Source organism: Gymnoscopelus microlampas, assembly GCF_963454915.1.
Source record: "Gymnoscopelus microlampas genome assembly, chromosome: 17".
In the NCBI taxonomy this organism is placed as follows: domain Eukaryota; kingdom Metazoa; phylum Chordata; class Actinopteri; order Myctophiformes; family Myctophidae; genus Gymnoscopelus; species Gymnoscopelus microlampas.
Window position 1 is genome coordinate 8374137 of NC_139954.1, and position 23443 is coordinate 8397579.

A 23443-nucleotide genomic window follows, 5' to 3' on the forward strand; every position below is an offset into this window, starting at 1 on the left:
CTTGACATTTGTATCAGTTTTGTAAAGTACATTGACCTCTGTTCATTGGATGGAAGGTGCTTCGTAAAAATGTTGGTCATTTAAAAGTTGCACAAAGGTATAGTGGGCCAAACTCAACAGATAGTGCATGAATGTACTCAAAAGATAAAGTGTACTGTCATATAACATGAGGGCTTATCAGTGATGTGATGCCTCAGCCCACTGCATACACAACTATCAGGGCTATTATATTACATAATGGCCTGATAGCAATTGTATGAGATAATCACAATAATGTTTGTAATCGTCACAATCATTTCATTCATCTGTATGAATTGACAAATGTTCATACAATTTCAAAAATGTAAAAACAAATAGCCAATCTACAAGCTCATTCTCCACACAGATTGGTTAAAATAACCCGTTATTCTATAAAGTAAGTCCTGGGTTGTAGCTTCAGCTGCAGAATTCAACAAGCGAATAGGCTACCTCCATGTGTCCACAATAAATCCACCCGGAGTGGAACAGTGTTTACATGACTCAGAGGGTGTGTGTGAGAGAGACTATATTTGTGAGGTCCAAATGTCCCCACAAGTACAATTTGAGAAATAATGTAATGAAATATTGTGAGGACCATTTTCCTGGTTGTTTCATTTGGGGAGTTGGGCTTACAAATAGGAAAAGATTAAGGTTGGGTTAAAGGTTAGGTTTAGTTTAGTCGTGCACCGAAAGATAGCCGATCTAAAGCTCACAACGTGGCTATTTTCAATGCCGTCCTAAAATGTTGATGCCCTCACAAGTATAGTAAAAGTGTGTGTGTGTGTGTGTGTGTGTGTGTGTGTGTGTGTGTGTGTGTGTGTGTGTGTGTGTGTGTGTGTGTGTCATCTGGAGGTCTGCAGGATGTTATGTTTGTCTATGTTAAAGCCTGATTTATGCTCTGTGGCACTACAGTGTGTGGCGCAACAAAAACAGCCAATCTACAAGCTCAGTGTACCTGGATACATTTAATGACTCTGGATTTATTCAAATGACATGTTAAATACTGTAACTCCACTGACTGATATACACAAATCTTTACAAGAGCATCAGACACTTTATGGACCATCATAACTACTCTCAAATAACAAAAATAGTCAATCTAATATAGTATACAATAGGGTTAAAGTATAATGAAGATGGTTTTAATTTAGATTACACCAACAACAATAGGTCACCTGCCAAATGGTTCATCATCTGATCTGATCATCTATAATAAAAGGCACAAATTGTAGAAATATATCGTTGCTGTCGGGCACAAACTTCTCATCACATCTATGATTGTCCGGACTAAAACCTTTTCTTGTTGTTGTTAACTTAAAATCAAAGCTCTAGATTGTGATTGTGAGTAATCTATTCATTCAGCAACAGGGTTTTTCATGTGGGTTGCCATTCTTTCCAATTTCATCCAATCAGGGAACCCAACCCAATAATCAGCTTCAATTTTATAGTATTCAATTTCCAATTTTGTCTGCTGACTTTGTGCCATGACTTCCAATTCAATTGTTTATCCTGCATCAGTTCTCTCTCCTGATTGGATCAAAGCAGTATCCTGACCTAAGAATTGTATAATCTGTTTAGTATGGTGTGTTTGGTCAGTAAAAGGGGTCTTTCTGTCTCTCTGGTTCTTTAGTATAGGGAATATAGAGATATTTAACAAAAAAAGATTGGACTGTTACTTGGGTTCAAGTATCCTTCAGTAGGTAGAATGGGTCAAATCCTACGTTGTAACAGTGGATATTACGAATGGAGATAGTCTTGGTACAGTAGGGAGCAGTATACAGTACAACGTCGCTGTCTGGTGGAGACCTTGCATTTCAAAAAACGTTCCTCTTCAGAAAATGGAAAAAAGAACCTGTGTTCCAATGTAGTTATTATTCAGTCACATGTTGTCTTGATAATACTTTTCATCGGTTCAATATTTATATAATCCACAGACTTAATAAAACGTGTTCTAAAATTGCAAAAAATAGCAGATCTACATGTATAAGCTTGTTGCTTTGCTACTTTAAGAAGGCCAGAGCATTAATTCATAAACAAACTATGGAGATATGAGGTTTCTACCAGACAGCAATTCAATTATTTTAAATCTCTGGGACCCTAATGTACACTGTAAGGTGTTTAGTGTACAAATGGAACCTACATTGAGAACCAGTGTACTACAGACCTAGATGAGTGACATCAGTGGTTCTCAAAGTGGGGTCCTTGAAAGGGTTCCAGGGGGGTCCCCAACCAAATGAGTTAATATAGCATCAAGCCGATCTACAAGCTCACTGCTATTTTCAAAAACATTGAAAAATGTTGAAAGATTTCAACACCACAAATCTTGTATGGCGGTACCTGGCACAAAACATTTTCAGAAGGGGGGCGCCCACGGCCAAATACGTATTAAATTGGGGGTCCTAGACATGAAAAGAACCGCTGGCATACATTTGTACAGAAGGCAGCATACAAACATACAGTGACACTGATAACTCACATCAACAGTCATCAGCCCACAGGAAATATTATTATGAAGCACTCAGCACTGAGATCATGTTTCCCAGAATGCCTTGCTCTTAATGCGGCATCACTCTGCAGCACTGTTTCAAATCGTTGCTGTCGGGCAGAAACCTTGTATTTCCATTTTTCAACATTTTCTTCTTTTTTCTCTTTCCTTTAAATTAATTCCCTGCTTGATCGTACAAGAGTGTCACGTTACGTAAAAGTAGCTGAAATAGCCGATCTACAAGCTCACAACGTGTCACATTGCGGGCCTTATGTTGCATCTCTTTTTCTCCTAGACAGGGACATAACATCCCTGTGGAATGCACTCTCCAAAACTCTCAAGAGATGCCCCCACCCTCCAAAACCCACCTCTTCAATATCGCTTTCCCCAGCCAACTCCACCCTCCCCACCTCTTTCTTCTTTCCACTGTTTTTATTCCTTATTCTTAAAGTGTTTTTCCCCCTAATAAAAGTTGTTTTTAATTTTATTATTATTATTATAATAATAACATAATTGGGGGCGCGTCCAGGATAATTAATTGACGTTTGGGCGTTCCTGAACAAAACGGACAGCCGGGAAGACAGGGCAGCTGCTCTAATGAGATTGGAAGCGGCCAAGAATTTCATGTCACACTTACAACCTACGGGGATTACAAACTCTACATCTCACAAGGCTAGCGCTACTACAGCGAAAGCACTGCTGATTTAAAAGGTCATAAGAGCCAGTACAGCGACAGATGGTCACGGTTGATTTTAGCCCTGAATTCAGTGGAAAATTACAGGTCTTCTACCAGAAATTCAGTCTACCCTACAACACTGAGGAACAAGGTTGTGCCCTTGGAACGATATTTTCCTCCGGTCTGCGCTGAAGGGCCCGAGGCAGAATGTGTCCATACTCATAAGTCGTCCAGTGTCTTAGAGCATAATAAGCCAGAGCAAATAAGATTTAAGGAAGTACAAGACCTACTCCCATTGTACCGGTGCTGGACTGGTGACTTTTCTGAGGCTTTGATCGAGTTCTTTACGCCTTTGCACAGATGCCCCGCCTTCCGCCTCTCTCCCTTCTTCCTGCTCTTGTCTACATGGACCGCACACATACTAACCACCGAGCGAGCTGTCAACACAGGCTACCCTTACCGGTGCCAAGTGGGAGAGAGTGGAAGGTGCGGTGCCACTGGATACTCGCTTGGTGAGGTTTTGCCCTCAGGGTTCAGAAATAACCCTGAGGTTAGCGCTACTACAGCGAAAGCCCTGAATTCAATGCAGCATTACAGTTCGATTCTCACTGTTGGGAGTGTCTTCTCAGCATGGTCAACACACCCTGTAACACACTTTCCCCCTTGGAAAAAACCCTACCCTCAATATCAGCTCGGTGGCCTTGTGGTAAGTGTCCTGAGGACACTTGAGGTTGGGGTTCAATTCCCCGGACGGGTCATACCAAAGACTATAAAAATGGGACCCAATGCCTCCCTGCTTGGCACTCAGCATAAAGGGTTGGAGTGGCGGTGAGTCCCTGTGACATACTAGCGTCGTGTCCAGGGGGTGTACTTGTATATCATGGGTGGGGGATGCACTGGTACATCAGGCCACCTCACGCTACAGAAACAGGGGATAGGCTCCAGCCCTATGGGCCACATGGCTCGGGAACTGACGGTTCCCAAGACTACATACTTTACAATATCTATTTATAGGGCGGCTGTGGCGCAGGAGGTAGAGCAGGTCGTCCAATGACCTGTGTGGGTTGGCGGTTCGAAGCCCGGCTCCTCCTGTCCACATGTTGAAGTGTCCTTGGGCAAGACACTGAACCCTACATTGCCTCCAATGAGTAGGTTGGCGCTAGCTTGACACCATTGGCGTGAGAATGTGGGAAGTGAGGACGCCGGCGTCGACTGTTCGTCGCCTCACCTCACAATGTTTGAATGAATCAACCATTGTAAAAACAATTTTTACTTAAAAAAGTACTTAAAAAATAGCATCATTATAATACAATAATGAATTATTATTATTATTATTATTATCTACAGGACGCCTGGCAGGGCTTGCTGCTGTTGATGACCGAAGCTCTGGCCCTGTGATCGACACCTTCAAGGAGAACGAGTGGGACTTTCAGTGGCTGTGGTACAGTCTGATGTCCCGCGCCGCAAGACATCTACCTGTCCTTCATGAATGGACTCCTACAGGAGCTGCATAACAGTGGCACAGCAGCAGATGAAAGCACTGAACAGTCCTCTGCTATGAAAGCCCTCGTCCCACTGCCTCCCGCCTCATCCTCCTCTGAGTCACTACTGGCCCACACAGTCTGTCAAGATAAACAGGACAAACCGTTCATAGTTCATGGGAGAGATGGAACAGATGCAATTGTTTATGTTATGCACCAAAAATCCTGTTCAAAATGCAAGCGGTTGAGAATCACTGAACTGGCTGAGGAGATGGTCAGCACCTGGAATTAAACACAGCGCTCACTACTGACACAATCTCCACACAGTACTAACACACGTAAAAAGTTTTATAAATTCCAGACCAAAGAGCTTGAGACTAAATAATAACTACGTTGGATCCACTGGAACCCAGATTCCTTTTTCCATTTCCTGAAAAGTAACGGTTTTGGACATGAACGTTTTCCGCCCGAAAGTGGTGAAATGCAAGGCAGCACCACAGTGTTACATTTCAACACAAAATACAAGGAGGTTCTTTTCATGTACATTAACATCTACACACTGGAATCTCTTCTTATAAAATACCTTCACAAGTGTTTTTTCCGTTTCATGGGCACTGTACTCAAGTACTCAACCCCAGACAGTGCTTGAGACAAAGTATAGATACTCCTGGTCAAATATGACTGAACTACAAATGAAAGTTGCATGTTCTCCCTGCGTCCCCTAGGGTAGGTACCCTCTCAAATAACATACAGTAATCCTGGTCTCTATACTGCCTCCCCCTGGTCAGCCGGGGCCTGATGGAGGGGAAAGGAACTGGTTGGAATAACTAGTTCCTTCCACGCGGTACGTCCCACCGGGGAAACTCCCCCCTGTCAGGTGATAAGAAGCGGCCTGCTCACTCCTCATGCATTGAAGGAAGCATGAGCTCAGTTCGGGGCAGAGGAAGAGTAGCGCCCAGGATTACAGCTTAGGCAATTGGCATTGGGTGGAAAAGAAAGGGGTTTCAAAAATCGTGGGATAAAAAAAAAGAAAACAAAATGAAAGTACTGGACTACTACATCCCTATGTCATGGGTTGGCAGGTTTCTGAACTGTCCATAGCCCACCAATGAGAATACAGAGTGAGTAGACAGAAATGGTGTCATCTTACAATGAGCATTAGTGAGGCGCAATTATGAACATCGGTTGAAAATGTATGTGCTCCAGTACTACCACCAACTGAGGATCACTGTCTCAAATGCACACAGTTATACTTCCACATACCAACAGTTAGGTTATTTTACTATTGCTGTCGGGCAGAAACCTCTCATCTCCAAATGCTAACTCTATACATGTTTTAAGTGAAAGTGGTTAAGTGTGTCTGTGGGTTTAATAAATAATATACCAATGAAAAGTATTAAGAGCTTGTGACTAGTAAATCATAATAACTTTATTCGTAAATAATAGCTACATTGGAACACACATTTTTCCATTTCTTGAAAAGAAATGGTTTTGGATATACAAGGTTTCCACCCGACACAGGCGATACTCCAACGGTGATAGATTCGGTGCTTCATGGACAGGCTGACGTGAAAGTGAACCCCACACCAGATAATGGGTTAACCCTACGTCTGTGATTGAATGTAGAGAAGGCTTGGTGGTGACAGACAGACAGGTCTGTGGTGCTCAGAGGTGAAGGTCTTTGTCTCCCATAGGGGAGAAGCTGTGCTCTATGCTGTCATCTGTCACCTCCTGAAGGGAAGACGGGCTCCATTTGGGACTGTGGTCCTTATCGATCAGCACTGGACACACACACACACACACACACACACACACACACACACGCACACACACACACACACACACTTTACCCTCTTGTCTGTTTGATTGTCTCAGTCCTAATGTGTGCGGTCTAAATAGCTATTATTAAACCATTAAAACCTGGAAAGCATCTTCGTCATTTTAGATTTTAGATGTGTGTGTATGTGTTTTTTATTTATTTAAAAAAGATTGGTTCACCATAATTTCATACTTTGGCAATTTAAAAATAGGTAGGCGGAAATAGATCTCCGCCTACCGATACGTCTGGGGAAATCTACATTCAATGTACAGGCTTAGTTTTTGGGGTTAGGCCAGATGGCCCAGATGTTTGTGTTTCTTTAATGGCATAGTGGATTATTAAAAGAAAGTAAAAGGATCCCTTCCGATTGAGTCTAATTTTGTATTGATGTTGACAGTTTATTAGGACGCCACGGTACCGGACGGTCAGAGTGTGGCGGTTTCACAAACACACTGACACAGGCCTCACATGATATTTTCATCATTATCAGTTGGACTTCTTACACAAGAGAACGTTTGTACAGAAGTAGAGTCAAAGTACTTACCAGCTCTGACTCCTTCGTAGAAGTCATTGCCCCGCTGTACAACAAACACAGACAGTAGATTAACAGTGATTCTCAACCCGTTTCATTTCAAGGAGTTTGAGATGCATGAAGCTAAGCGTTGGCAACAGATCAAGACGTATTGAACGGCCTTTCAATTCGTCACAAATCCGGCATGTAGACTTTTTCTGGGGCAGTGCCATATGCATGTCTTCTAGTTGATGATAGACATATTTACAATGTTATTTTGTTTGAGATTACAGTTACCTAATTTGAAAACTTTCATAAGAATGTAAATAATGCAAGCAATAACAAATAATATTTTTTATATGGCAAGACAAAGTTATAATTACAGTATGTTTTAACAGAGTGCAACACGTGCGGGTACAGGTAACCACGGGACACCACAGTGCTGCTATATTAGCTTCTCCTCCATGATTGTGGTTAAGATTCTCCATGGTTTGACCATTGTGAACATTTCCAACCTTTCATCTCAACATAACGACGCAGTCACAGATACGGCACAGGAGCACAGCTTTCATTGGATGGATGGATCCATTGGATGGACCAGAAGACATGAATGAACTTGGTTGAATACCAACTGTATACAAATAATCTATTCAACCATACGGAAACTGGTCGGAATCCTGGCCGTGCCATACAGCATGGCTGTGTCGCATGCTCTCCACTAAAAAGGAGTTGGATCCGTCGAATGACGTATTCGGTGTGCACGTAGCTTTAAGGCCACACAGACCCCCCATTCGATACCATTTTCCATTCTGGGACCCCAACCAACACTGTAAAAACTCAGACAGTAGTGGAGCCGTAAGGGTGAATAATGTGAAAAACATTTTCCGATGGGGATTCGCGGCCAAATAAATATGAATTTGGGGGTCCTTGACATGAAAAAGTTTGAGAACTAATGGGTTGTTGTACCATGCAGGCCTGAGTCAGTCTGTACTCCATCTGGAGGACCTCCTGCAGGCTGAGGGAGGCTCCGGCCTGCAGCTGCCTGAAGGTCAACTTCATGGACGTTGGGGACATCTTGGACAACGTCTGAGAGGAGACAAGTTCAATAATAATAATGGATTTTATTTATAATGCACTTTACATTTGTGAAAATCTCAAAGTGCTACAATAGGCAGTTGCATAGAAAAAAGAAACATCACATCATTAAAAACATCTACTGAAACAAGACATTTAATACATGAGGGCATAAAGCCTAGAGGTAAGACCAGTGTAGCTACATATTTTTTTCGAAAATGTTAGGTCTTTTGTCCTCTCTTAAAAGAGTCAACCGACTGTGGTGCTCTCAGGCAGGGAAGGCATTTCACAGTTCAGGGGCGGCCGAGCAGAAAGCCCGGTCGCCCATGGTACGTAGGTTGGTCTTGGGGGTTTTGAGGAGGTTAAGTGTTTGAAGAGCGGAGGTTGTGGGTATATAGACTATTTCCTTGAGGTAGGAAGGAGCATTTCCATGGATGCACTGATGTGTCAACAGAAGTTTTGTTAATCATGAGTAGGGGTGCAACAGTAAACCGAACTAATCGATTGAATTGATTATAAAAATATTAAATCAATCATTTAATTAAGTGAAATGTGGCTTTTTTTCCCCCTCAAGAAAATGTTGATGGGACCCCTCAAGGACACCTGGGAGTCCCCAGACCGCCCCCCCCTTGAGAGGCATAGTTCTTTTTTTTGTTACTTAATTTTTATCCCGCGATTTTGTAACCCTTATTTTTCACCCGGTGCCAATGTTTCTAAGCAATCCTGGGCACTACACTCCCCTCACCAGCCTAGGGAGGCCAGGGCCGAGCTCATGCCTCCTTCAATGCTTGAGAGCCAACTGACATTCTTGTCACCTGACAGGGGGGAGTTTCCCTGGTTGGACGTAGCGCGTGGAAGGAACACGTTATTCCAACCAGTTCCCTTCCCCTCCATCAGGCGCCCCGGCTGTCATGGGGGAGGCAGTATAGCGACCAGGATTACCAGGAGGCACAGTTCTAAAGCAGAGCAGTCAGAAGAACTGACCTCGGCTTGTTTGGAAGCAAACGCTGAGCCGTCTGTCTTCAGGTTTTGAAGGATTTCCTCAACACTGCTGGCAGAGAACAACCTGGAAGGAACAGAAAAAAACCTAGGTCACATTTCTTTTTCTTTTTTTAAGATATTTTTTGGGCTTTTTGCCTTTTATTGATAGATGACAGTAGACTGACAGGAAATGGGGAGAGAGATGGGGGGGTGACACGCAGCAAAGGTCGTCGGGATCGGGAGTCGAACCCGCGACACGCTGTCAGGCTGGCATTGCAGCCTAGGGTGCCTGGACCGCCACGCTGCGGCCCAGGCCCTAGGTCACATTTCTAACTAGATATTTTGGGAAACGATGTGTGGGAGAAACAAAACAAAACCTCCAAAATTGGTGTTTGGTAGATTATTTCTTAACAATTCTTCCTGGCAATAACTTTTATACCGTTGCAAAGTCTGTTTATTTCCCTTTTAGGAAGGAACATGCATTAGTGGGATCAGCAGCCCAGCAGAGTATGTGGATTGTGCCCATGAAAAATTATGACAAATCTTCTCAGCTTATTCTGTTGTTGCTATGACTCTTGTTTTTAGCTTCCTTCTTACCCCAGGTGACCCCTGGGAGAGTGTGTGTGTGTGTGTGTGTGTGTGTGTGTGTGTGTGTGTGTGTGTGTGTGTGTGGAGATGGTTGATTTTTCCAGTGTGCATTGATTAGCTTGATGCGCAACAGGCGTGTCATCACATCACACCCAGCTAAGTAGTCTAATTAGTTTGACTCATCACCCAGCCTGCAGTGAAATATATGTAATAAATATAGTATAATACTAGTAATCCAAGTACAATAAAGTATTTTCTTTCGGGGAAAAACAAACCTTTAATGTACAACCATAGGATTTACTGAGTGGGACTTAACCAGGCCTGGAATGTCATCATTTTAAGGCCAAGGCCACTTTAGTGTTGTAAAAAGGCCAAAAGCCAGGGCAGGGAGGTCATAAAATAAAAAATAAATGGTTTTAATTTCACAGAAAGAAGGAATTTAACGTATAGATTTATTTTATACGTATAACTGACAGTGAAATAAATGAATACAAATCTGTTTATTTCACAAAATAATTCATTGATATTTAAAAATTACCAATATTTGTACAAACTCCAATCAATCAAAGTTCATACATGCTCAGCCCTGGACTAATCAGAGTCACTGGACTGAATTCCTGCCCTGGTCTTAACTTTAAGCGTGGTAATGTAGCTCAACTTGACTAATACAAACTGGACTCATTAGCCTTGTCAAAGTGGCAAGTAAAGTCATTGGAGTAAACCTAGTAGGTTCTGTTCTCATTTATCGCCTTTCGGGATGTCGCTTGAAACTCAATTTAAAGTTTGAAGTCATATCGCCAAGCCCTAGTATCTATGGATTAGTATGTGTATCAGTATAATAGCGGAGCAGCTAAGTGCTACGATCTTTCAATTTATGATAAAAGCGTGAAAATTGGCGTGAGCAGTCTCCATGGGTCACTTGACAAGAATATTGTCTGAGCCATTTGTAATTTCAAGATGGCGGCCATTTTTCAAGATGGCCGACACCTTAGTGGGCAGTTAAGTGATATGATGGTTTATTTGGTGATACAAGCATGAAAATTGGCATGAGCAGTCTCTGTGGGTCACTTGACAATAGGCCACCCACAGCTATTTGAAATTTCAAGATAGCGGCCATTTTTCAAGATGGCAAACACTTTAGTGGAGCAATTAAGTTATATAATGGTTTATTTGGTGATACAAGCATGAACATTGGCATGAGCAGTCTCTCTGGGTCACTTGACAATAGGCCACCCACAGCTACTTCAAATTTCAAGATGGCGGCCATTTTTCAAGATGGCCAACACTTTAGGGGAGCAATTAAGTTATATAATGGTTTATTTGGTGATACAAGCATTACATTTGGCATGAGCAGTCTCTAAGGGTTGCTTGACAAGAAAACACTCCCAGCCACTTGAAATTTCTATTTTCAAGATGGTCACCCCCTGGATCCTCAAAAGACATTTTCTCATAGAAATGTACGTTTTTTTTTTCATTAAGGACGATTATTATTATTATTATTATTATGCTAAAACAGTTGTGTTGATTTGTTGATCATAGATAGATTAGATAAGAGTGAATATCTGCACTACCAGGGCACACTGGTGATATATCACTGCTGTTAAACCCCAGAGTGGGGTTCAATGTCAGCTAATTGAAAGTTAGTATCCCAAATGCTGTCTAATTTACCCCAAAACAGTTAGATAGCCGCACCTGAATTGACAGGTTGTGCCAGCGCAGGAGAGCCTAGCCAAGGTTAATGGGGTTTTAATTAACCGGATGGTGTACAGATCGCATGGGATTTAAATGGCATTGGATGAACGATCGGACTAAGTGTTGGGTTAAGGCACAAACTTAGTTGTATCCCATACATCAAAGTGCTTGGTAAAAGGTGGTAAAAGGATAAACCCTCTGCCTCTGCCTATGCTGCAGACATGGCAGAAGCCATCATAACAGTTGTGAAAACTAACTGGGACAGATGTTTCATTTGTCAGCAGGTCACCAAGGAAAAACTCATTCAGCCAAGTTTATTCAACAGAGAGCACGATCGTACTGGTCATGATACCATTGCAAGAAATGTTCCATTATTTCATAAGATCAATGCTCTGCCTATCTTACTTAGTCCAACCCGACTAGATGAAGGTGATGGCATAGAAAGCACATTGACAAGAAACAGAGCAACATATCATTCAAGCTGTTCAACAACACAGAGCTGGAAAGGGCCCAAAAGAGAGCATCTACATCTGCTGAAGACACTGAAGATACCAAAGATATCCATGTCAAGAGACTAAGAAGATCTAATGTATGACCGGTCCAGTGATGTCACAACTGTGAACGAGGCCAGGCTTGATCTCTTTGCCAGAAAGCAAAGACGATATGACTTGATCCTGCCAAGTCAAGCAGCACTCAAAGAGCATGCCAAACGTGCTTCTTATGAGGCTGGATACGTGTGGGGACAGGCATTGAAGCGACCTCCACAAATGCCGAGCCCATCTGACTGGGGATGGGTGGAACAGGACGAGAAGTGTTAAGTCTTCTGGACTCCACTTCCACCTATTGCGGAGAGTTGTTGGGAGTTGACCAATTGTGGGTGCACCAAGGCATGTACTGGAAGGTGTAAGTGCTTCAGATATGGACCCAGTTTCACATGCCTATGTAATTGCCCCTGCTAGAACCTATATTTGCATGTTTATTTTGCCAGAGTTATTCCCCGTTGTCCTCTGTGTTTTCAAGGGTAGGCCTATGGCTCGGCTTCCCCTCGCCACATCGGCGCATCATGTTTTACTTTGTATCTAGTCTATTACTGTGTAATTTTCAGTTGTTACTTTGTAACATTGCTTCCACTACCTTCCACTGCCATATCTAACAGTGAAGCACATTTTCAGTTTAGTTCCTTAGTATAGTTTGTCATGGTTCCGTGGCTATTGCCATTCAGTGTTAGCCATTGCTCATAATTTTGGAGCACTGTCCGTTCAGCACCACAACTGTGCTTATCAGCACCACAACTGTGTTAATTTATTCATCTTATTTTTTGTTTCCCCACCCCTTAGTACCTATTTGACACATGTAATGGCTGTTAGTTTAAAAAAAAAAGATATATATTATCCTCCCTTGTGACTGTTACCTTGTCGTGGTAAGGGAGCTTGTGTAAGCCTACCTCAGTGAACACTGAGAGCTATGCCGGTGGGAGGCAACTCCTGACAGGTTTTACCAAACTGGACAGCTTGTGGGCGAGGAGTCAGACAAAACACAGTCAAACAACCTCTCTTGACAGAGCTTTTTGAGGAACCCAATACATTTCTATGAGAAAAGGTATCATTTAAGGATCCACATGGCGCACGGCAGACATCTTGAAATTTCAAGTGGCTGTGGGCGGTTTCTTGTCAAATGACCTTTTGAGACGGCTCATGGCAATTTTCATGCTTGTATCGCCAACTAAATGATTTCTTAAGCTTAACTGCTCCACTAAGGTGGTGGCCATCTTGAAAAATGGCCGCCATTTTGAAATTTCAAGTAGCTGTGGGTGACTTATTGTCAAATGACCCACAGAGACTGCTCATGCCAATTTTCATACTTGTATCACCAAATGAACCATTATATAACTTAAATGCTCCACTAAAGTGTCGGCCATCTTGAAAAATTGCCACCATCTTGAAATTTCAAGTAGCTGTGGGTGGCTTATTGTCAAGTGACCCACAGAGACTGCTCATGCCAATTTTCATGCTTGTATCACCAAATAAACCATCATATCACTTAACTGCCCACTAAGGTATCGGCCATCTTGAAAAATGGCCGCCATCTTGAAATTACAAATGGCTCAGACAATATTCTTATCAAGTGACCCATGGAGACTGCTCATGCCAATTTTCATGCTTTTATCATCAACTGAAAGATTCTGCCAGAAAAAAGCATTTAGCCGCTCCACTATAATCATTTCTACCTGTCTATGTCTTCTACATGCTGTGCCAGGACGAACGGCTTGTCAGCATCCAAGCTGGTCTGTAATAATACACAATACAGAACACATATCACACACAACACACACAATAATAACACAGTTTACATGACAAATAAGTCTTTGGATCATGTCTTCTGGTGATGTCATTCCTTGATCCAAGCTGTGCACACACACACATGTACCAGTGTGAACATACAACCAAGTTAGAACAGCCACTGGACTATGCAACCAAACAGTTCACACCTGGTTGTAATGTCTAGTAGTATGTCGTGCTACCTGGGTGTCTGCTGTGTTACCTTGTTGTGATAAGTGTCCAGTAGACTGGCGACAGCTTCATTTGAAGGAGATTTCAGTTCCACCAGCTCATTCTCCAGGTCTGGGATCTACACACACAACACTAACTGGTTTATTTATAAAACCCACAGACACACTTGATCACTGTCAACCTGGCTTCCCTATTTTGTGGAAGTCATTATACTGTAGAGGAAAGGTTTAAAGAATTGTTATTTATTTTTTTACAAAAATATACAGAATTATACATTGTACAGGAGAGAGATTGAATGCAGATCTCAGGTTACCTTGTGTGACTCTATGAAGTGTGTGGCCACCCCTGCTCTCTGGACATCTCGCCCTTTCAGACGGAAGCCCGTCAAGGCCAAAAACAGTCCCAGCTTCCCCGGTAGTCTGGGCAGGAAGTAGCCGCCTCCCACGTCAGGAAACAGCCCTGTCACACATCAGAAGAATAACTATTATTAACTGGGGTTGTCACCGTGATGACATTTAATTTGACCAGTAAATGTACGGGCGGCAGTTGGGTCAGGACGAAGAGCGGCAGCTTGGGAATAGGAGGTTTCCCAGTTTGATCTTTGTCTCCCCCTGTACTGTCAAAGTGTCCTTGAGCAAGACACTGAACCCCTAACTGCTCCTGATGAGCAGGTTGGTGCCATGCTTGGTTTCCTCCACCGTCGGTGTGTGAATGGGTGAATGCAATACACATTGTAAAGCATTTGGCAAATAAGTTTGTTTTGTTTCTTTTTGTTGATGTAAAATATTTGAATATTTTCAAATATCTTTTGACACAGAATCATATATTTCATGAATCATGATTCACCAGGAGCCTGGATGGCTTGGTTCCAGGCTTAAAATAATTTATACAAATATTTCTCTATGGGAAAAAATAATGGCCTTTCGAGCTGTGGTACCACAAAATGCTTTTTCCAGAAAGTTTTTCAGAAAAAGATGCTTTGGGTAATTTATCGATTAAATTGTTTTACTCTCGAATATCGGTATAAACCGCTAAAATCCAGCATCAGTCTCTAAATGTTACAAAGTGCATAACACAGAAGAATCAAACGGAAATAATGAATACATTTATATACAATCCAACAAACAAAACTGTCTAAGAGTGTCTTTCACCATCTATCAAATTCATGTACTCATTGCTATGTAATGGGTCCCTACAGGTTTTTCTACAGTTCGTCTCACGGCGATCCACACCACAACCCTAATCTGTAATCTCAATTTACTAAAAGTCTCCAATAATAATGGAATGGGAAGAGATTTTAGCATTCCTGAGGGGAGCAGATTCAACACACTGTCCCATTGGTTGACACGGTGTGTGCAGGATTTAGTTGGACTGACCTGCTTTCAGGCATAAAATGTAATATGATAAATGCTCCAGATTATTTCAGCTGGGTTCAATCTCTTAATCCCAGCAGCTACAGGGTTAACATGGGTGTGTGCATGCGATTGTGTTACATCACTCTGAAGGTAGTGAAGCTACCCCACAGGCTGCTGGGAAATGTAGTTCAGCTAGTAACTTAGCTACTTAGAGCTAAGCTATTGCACAACACTACTACTATATACGGGCATGCCCAGCCTATATGAGCATATCGGTCAGATCGCCGGTTTTGGACAACCGTCTATCCAACCGGCTCGCGTTTGTGCAGCTGCACCAAAATGCGTGGTAGCATGTACAATGGAACAACGGGTACGATGTGTATTGCATACCCAGGTAGGGCGTGCATTCCCGAACCGACATCGTTCTCGACTTGCCTGGTCCCCGAGTAGACCAAGTAGCAGATTCATAGTCATTAATAAATCAAAGTCAGATTATCTATTTCAGTGGTTCTCAAACTTTTTCATGCCAAGGACCCCCAAAATGATGTAAAAATGTATTTGGCCACGGACCCCCATCTCAAATATTTTGTTCCAGGGACCCCCAGAAGCAAAGATTTGAGTTACAAATGCTTGCTTAAAAATATAAATATTCAAAAGTTTGCACAAATGGTGCGGCACTCGGTGCCGCGCTATGAGCTTGTATATCTGCTATTTTTGAATAGCCAAAGTATAAAAAGGTTAAAATTATTGTGATGCTATATTACCACATTTTGCTGGGGACCCCCTGGTACCCCCACAAGGACCCCTGGGGGTCCCCGGACCCCACTTTGAGAACCAATGACCTATACATCCTATTAGATGTGTTTTCAGCACCACAGAGGCAAGATCTCTCTCTCTGCCTGTGTGTGGGCTCTGACACAGCTGGACTGCACAGCGTGTGTTTAGTGCCACTGTTTACAGCATGTCATCTTTCCTCATCAGTGTGGACATAATCATCGTCATGGTTGTCGTGCATGGTGTGAGAACGGCCCTTCATAAAACCTGCAGAAGTTGATCAGGGTTTAATCTGGTTTGTGTGCTTTCTGCAGAGCGATGCGCCGCTCGCAGCCATGTTTGGAGCGAGGGCTGTGGATTCCAGGCCTTGTGAGGAGGTCTGTGTTGTCTGATAAAGATCAGAGCCCACACACACAAGTCATATATAAAGTGGTGAACGCAGTGACGTTATGACGAGCTCTATCAGGCTGAAGACGCTCTCGCATCGAGTAGATTTACAGTTTACAAGGTGGAACCCTATGTGTGAGTGTGTGTGTGTGTGTGTGGTCCCTTAAAGCCATTAACCACTATCAACCTGACAATAGCTAATCTACAAGCTCACATGCGCACATTGCGAGTTATTTATGGGCTATTTAAGCTTGCACGCACACACACACACGCGCGCGCGCGCGCACACACAATCCTTCGATTTTATTTAACAACATTGTTTGAAAGTAATGTCCAAACTCCATCTTCTTTGTATACTTCTATGTCCATGAGTCATGCGCATGTCTCAGAAAGTGATGACAAAATGACCATCCCTACATATTACGCAAGGAGCAGCACGCACGCACACACACACACACACACACACACATATGCAACCCGTTGAAATAATGAATCGTTTCTGTAGTGTGAACCGCCAAAAGTGAGAGTACGGCATAACCTGCCTATGCTTTATTTGACAACAGTGTTTGAAAATGTTGTCCAAATTCCATCTTGTTTGTACTTCTGTGTCAGTGAGTCATGCGCACGTGCAGCGATGTGTGCGTATGTCAGAAAGGGACAAAGATGCACGCGCGTGCAAGGGTGGCGCCTGCGTAGCAGCAGCTCCTTATGCCGTGTAGGTTACGTTTGTCCACACATGTGCAGTAGGGCGCTGGGTGGGCGGCGTAGTGGTCAAAATCTGACTTTTTGTCTAAATAACTATATATATATGTCACACTTGTATGGAAGCTATTTGTGGCAAGTTAGGCTTCTGGTGCACGGTGAGAAAGCAGACACACAAAGACACGTCACTTTACGGATTCTAAGTTCATGATAAGGTTGCAAACAGGCGAAGTGTTCCTAAACTGTAGCTTTGTAGTCAGACTGAGACTGTGTTTTTGACCTGAACAAGTTGCTGTGCCACTCACTATGACAATAAGCTACTATTCAATTCATTCACCAAAACAAAAATCCTATTTTTAGAAGTGATGTTTGTACTTTTACTCAGGTAAAATGTTGAAAACAGGACTTTTGCTTGTAACAGAGTATTTGTACATTGCGGTGTTGCTACTTTGATTGAAGTAAAACGATCCGAGTCATTCTTACACCAGTGTTCTTGAGCAATAAAGCACAGCACAGCGTGGTCTTTGTCTGCTTGAGTATGTTAGCTTGTAGATCAGTTATTTTTGTTGGCGTGTGCCATCCTGGTGCGGAGACAGCCTGAAGGAACTGGTCCCCACCCAGACGTAAAAGGTCATCGTTATCAATCATTCAGGCTTACCGATGGCTGTCTCTGGCATGGCGAAGAGCGTCTTCTCTGTCGCAACGCGAAACTGTCCATGAACGGACAGACCCACACCCTGAAATACACAGGAATGACCGGTTATACTCTGTGTGTGTACGTGTCAAAGAGACCGTGTTAGAAATGCAAACTAAAACAAAAGCCAGACCTCATATTCATCAAGAGTGTCAGAGACTCAGAGTAGAAAATACATTATAATTGCCTGAAAATGTTTAACTACTTAAATGGGTATTTCCTTTTACCCACTTAACCACCCCAGCATCCATATTCTGGGAGGAAACATTGGCCAAAGATAGCAGATGTACAGCCGTGTTTTTAAAATGATTTTTTCATTGATTTTAATTTTTCAATAATAAAACTATTTAAAAAACTAAATAATTGAAAAAACACGCCCCTCTAGACAGAAATTTCAAATTCTACTATACTTGAGGGGACATTTGACCCTCACAAGTAAAGTGATACAAGTACAGTACACACACACACACACTTGTGATGTTTTCACCAAGGTGTATTCCTTGTATGAAGTTCATGCAGGTTCTAAAAGTCATTCTGATGTTCTGTTACAAAATAAATCTCATTCTGGTAAGAGGCGGGACTACAAACTGCGTCACTCCCTTGACTCAACCAATCACAAGCCTAGTGGTTGCTGGCTTGGTCATAGATCAGATATGAGTTCAATGACAGACAGTCCTCTGCTGCCACCCAAAGGCAGACTGGAGTATTAAATGTCAAAAACAAACTTCTGGTTGAGAAAGGGCTGACTAGCTGCTCTGTATACTATACAGAGCAGCTAATCTCCCAAAATTGAGAACTGTACTACTTTCATCAACTTCCTGCTGATTTATCATTTAAAACATACATCTCAGATAGAATTGTCACCATCACTAATAAGATAGTCAGTAGACAGTACATTTCCCCCCCCAAAAAGACAATAGAGAATAGTTGAAATCAGTATGTGAAATCATACTCACCCCTCCCATAGTTATTCCATGGATAAGAGCAATGTAAGGCTTCTTGTAGCCCCCTAAAACATGACATTGGAAGGAAAAAGTAACAGTAAGCTTAAAGGTGTAATAAGTGATTATATCGTTTTGTTAAAATAAGTGTTTAATAGCTTACATTCCTATAGTAGTCATTGCTATAGTGTGTTTGTTCAGTAACAGGGGTCTCCCCGTCTCTCCAGCTCATATATACATTTATCAGCTTCAATTTGTTTTTAAATTGTGTTCCAGTTCCAATTTTGTCTGCTCATTTTTGTGTGTCATCACTTCCAATTTCACATGTTTTTCCTATATCCTTTATGAGTTCTCTATTCTGATTGGATGAATTTGGCATGGAAATTGTATTTTCTGTTTACTAAAGAGCTGGAAAACCATCCAAACTCTGTATGGATGTTTGCGTGCGGCGTGCGCAGCTTACCGATAACGTTGTTCAGAATGTACTCCTCACGGAAGAAGTCCTGTGACAGGGGATCTCCCACCTTGCCTGCTTCTGTCACCGCTACACAACGAAACATCAACACAATGGGGTGTTATTGTTGTTTTTTTGCAATTATGCTATCGATTACTTTTTCGATTAATCCCCCCATTTTTTTTATATAAATTGGTTTAGTTTTATATATCAATTAGGAAATGTCCTTATGCACACCTACAAACGGACAGGTGCGTCGGAGTATGAAAGTTGAATATGGAAGAGAGTCCCGCACACTGTCTTCACTTGTAAAGAGGTTTTTATTGCAACGTTTCGGCCGCTTGGACCTTCGTCAGGCATTTTTATATATCAACAAATTGACATGGGAAAAAAAAGCCACTTGATTTTCATCAACTAAAATCAGTTAAGTTTGATTAGCCACTTAATTCCTGTTTTATAATTTGTTGTACATTCGTGTTGCACAGAAACAGCTCACAACGTGTCACATCACACCATGTTGTGAGCTGGTAGATCTGCTGTTGTGTGCTTGTAGAAAGAAAGCATGTTAAATACAAAAGTATAATGTAGCAGATAATCACTGCCAGGCACTCTACTGCATGTACATGATAAATAATAATACAACAAGCGTCTCACCTCTAATGTCTCCTCCAGCGCAGAATGCCTTCCCCCCCGCTCCTTTAATGATGACTATGTGTGTCTCACTATCCGACTCCCATGCCTAAACACACACACACACACACACACACACACACTTAGATTCATTAAAACAGTGGTTTTCTAACTTGTTTTCACATCAAAGGACACGTCCAAATTTCAAGTCACACCTGTATTTATATCCACATAAAATAGCCTCTATAACACCTCATCTCTTTTCTCACTCTGTAACCTTTTATTTTCCAATGACAAATACAGTATAAAATGTGTTTTAGTCTGGGAAATGAGTGTGTGCAATGTACTGATATTGTAAATAAACAACAATCATAACTTTTTATATGGTTCTATATGCAAGAGATGCTGTAATCAAATGATGAGCCGGTTATTGTTGAGAAATAAACTCTTGTTGAATACAACCAAGCTGTGTAACAAATCGCAATCATTTTGTTTAGTTTATTTCGCTCCTCTTTGAACAATGCACAATGGGACATTACAGAGCATTCTTAGCCTGACTGAAAAGGTATAGATAGGCAGAAGCTTCTAGCTTATTAGAACCTATCCTTTCTACATTTTGTTATTTAACAAAAAAGAATTGTGAAGAACAAAAACAAACATAAACAAGCCAAACAAACAAAAGCATCTTTAATGTACTGTACATAAGTAGAAGGTACTGTACATAAGTAGAAATCTGACAATAGAGCATTCCATCAATTAACTAGTTTTGTCAATATCAATCACTCAAATCGGTATTTGTCTGCAATATTTTTTGCATCACATTTATACTATGTTTGACCTTCTCAGGCAAACCATCTTCACACCACGAACAGAAATACACATACTTTACAAAGTAGTACAAACACTTGACTGTTTTATATTTAGTTCCCCTCTCAAATCATACAATAATAATGATTGGTTGTAACACCTGCACTTGTCTCACACCATTTGAGAATCACTGGACTCAACGACATGGTGCGTTTAGGATGACTTATTAAACAGCACCTTGACACACTGGCATCCCTGAACTGTCACCCAATGACCTGGTGATTGTGCAAGTTGCTGCAAAGCACTTTTATTGCTTCATTTATTTAAATTTCACCCAAAATAGGGTGAAAGTTTGTATCTGTTTTAGAAGCACTTCAAACTGTGTGCGATACTTGGAGTATTTTTTTAAATAATTTATACTCCTACTCCACTACATCTCAAAGGCAAATATTGTACTTTTTACTACACAACAATGATTTAAACAATGTATTTCTAGTTAATTTATAGTTTTAAATTAGTATTACAAAACATGCATTAACCACTTAAGACCTACAGTATTTTATACTTTAGCTATTTCAAAATAGCAGATCTACAAGCTTTAGAGCTGGCAGATCTTCTATGTTTGAAAAACATTTGCAAGTTTTGTATTTCGAAAAAGAAATGTTCAATGGGCTACTTTGGTACTTCAAGCATATTTTGTACTATTAGTCAAATAAAAAAAGGGCTTTTACTTGTAACAGAGTATGTTCATATTGTGGTCTTGCTACTTTTACTAATTTAAAAAGATCTGAGTACTCGTTTCCAGCAGTGGGAGAGAGAGAATGCAGAAGTTTGGTACCTTCAGCTGGGGGTAGAGCAGTCTAATCATATTGATGTTGAGAGCGTTGAGAGCTTTGGGTCTGTTCAGGGTGAGCACTCCTGCACAACCCACTCTCTGCACCAGAACCTCTGGTACCGCCTGGCTGGACATCTGAACACACACACACACACACACACACACACACACACACACACACACACACACACACACACACACACACACACACACACACACACACACACACACACACACACACACACACACACACACACACACACACACTAATAATACTAAATATTGTTGCTGTCGGGCAGAAACCTCTTATCTCCATATTCTAACTTTGTGTTTTTTCGTAAATTAATGCCCTACTTGCTCATACTACAGCATCAAAAGTAGCAGATATACAAGTTCGAATACTTTGCACCACAAAGCGACGTGTTTTGAGCTTGTAGATCTGCTACTTGAATCTGAATCCTGAAAAGTAACAGTTTTGGACATATGAGGTTTCTACCCGACAGACTGTCATAAACAAACATACATCAAAAACAATTGTGTTTGGTAGAATATTTCTCTGTTGCGACACTGCTTCTTGACAATAACGTTTATACTGTTGCAAAGCCTGTTTATTTCCCATTTAAATGGTGCACCATTTGTAAGGAACATGCATTTGTGGGATGAGTAGCACAGCTGAGTATGTGGGTTGCATTGCACCCATGAAATGTTGACAAATCTCTGCCAATGCCAAACAGCTTACATAAACTCTAATAAAAAAGTATCCAATTCAAATACAACAGAATGAGGGAAAACAGTGGACAGATTGGAATATTGGAAATAACAAGATGTTAAATGTTCTTTATCAAAGCAGTTGTATCAGAGTTAAGAGTTGACTTGACTTTACCATGTGTCCTTGAATTCTTTGTAGTCTGCAGATGGACCTGAGTCTAGTCAATGAAAAACACATTCATATCAATGATCCCTGCATATAGTCAATGAAAAACACATTCATATCAATGATCCCTGCATATATGTAGGGATGAATACATGTTAGATAGCTAATCATTTAATAATTTGTTTGTTTTCAGTCACAAAATAATTAAAAGATGCAGTAAGGATTAAGGTGAGGGAGAATGCCTACATTACATCAATTAATCAATCTTTTTATCAACACAAGGACTATTCAGCTTTAGATTATAATCATAAATCATAAAAAAAATATATAGTAAACGAGATATCAGGTGTCAGATAATAGTCAAAAATATTTAAAATCTAAAGTTTTTAAAAAAGTAATTAATACAATGAATGGACTTTTAGCCAGTGATTCCCAGTGGCCGAAAACTAGCAGATCTACAAGCTGACAACGCGGCCATGCGACGCATTGTGAGCTTGTAGATCGGCTATTTTCGGCAAGCGACGCCAGAGTGTCAATAAAACACATGCAAGTACATGTATTGGGACTTTTCTCGATACAAACCTGTGCGTAGACGTCAGAATGAAGGCTGACATGTTTGTATCAGGTTGTTATTCTGTACACAGCTTCCAGAATGCTTCACCTCTCTGCTGCTGGAGTTTACTTCCTGGAAGATGAAGCGGCCTGTCCGTGATTGGTTGTTGTCAGTGACGTCGAGGGGGGCGTCTCCACCAGACCCATAGAGATTGAGTTATGACACGCTCTGATCTCGCCGCTATGGGCTATAGTTCCAAACATTGGAACTTTCTCTTGAGAGCATTTCTGCATTCCATTCAACGCACACAAGTCAACGCTAGTGTCGCCACTCTCGCTGGCCTGGTATCCACCATCGAGAAGGGACTGAGCGTGTTTTGCCTTTGCCTGCATCGCCACCTTGTGGAGTTGTGGAGTAACGTGTCGTACAGTCAGTCACAGGTAGTTCATACCATAGATAGATATATAAAGCCTTTCTTATATCTATGGTTCATACAATCTCTCTCTAGGGTACATCTTAAACCCATATAGCCAGTGGTGGAAGAAGTACTCAGATATTTTACTTAAATAAAAGTAACAATACCACAATATATAAGAATACTG

The 23443-nt window shown here is 41.5% G+C and overlaps 1 protein-coding gene across 2 annotated transcripts; it reads right to left on the reverse strand.

The window, feature by feature from the left end:
• Window positions 1–2969: 2969 nt before the first annotated feature.
• On the reverse strand, window positions 2970–22970 carry hibch (3-hydroxyisobutyryl-CoA hydrolase). 2 transcript variants are annotated; one of them, XR_014602786.1, is made up of 15 exons: window positions 22871–22970; window positions 22298–22340; window positions 21418–21549; window positions 19797–19881; window positions 19152–19232; window positions 18704–18756; window positions 17712–17790; window positions 14149–14294; window positions 13867–13953; window positions 13553–13611; window positions 9049–9130; window positions 7957–8076; window positions 7024–7057; window positions 3775–6441; window positions 2970–3736 (listed from the first exon to the last, which is right to left on the reverse strand). XR_014602786.1 is itself a non-coding variant. In XM_084085202.1 (14 exons), the coding sequence occupies exons 1-14, from the start codon at window positions 22900–22902 to the stop codon at window positions 6326–6328; spliced, it is 1149 nt and encodes a 382-aa protein (XP_083941328.1). In that variant the 5' UTR covers window positions 22903–22970; the 3' UTR covers window positions 2970–6325. The 2 variants fall into 2 exon arrangements, 1 of the variants encoding a protein (XP_083941328.1); XM_084085202.1 differs by having other exon boundaries at window positions 2970–6441.
• Between the last annotated feature and the right edge of the window lie 473 nt (window positions 22971–23443).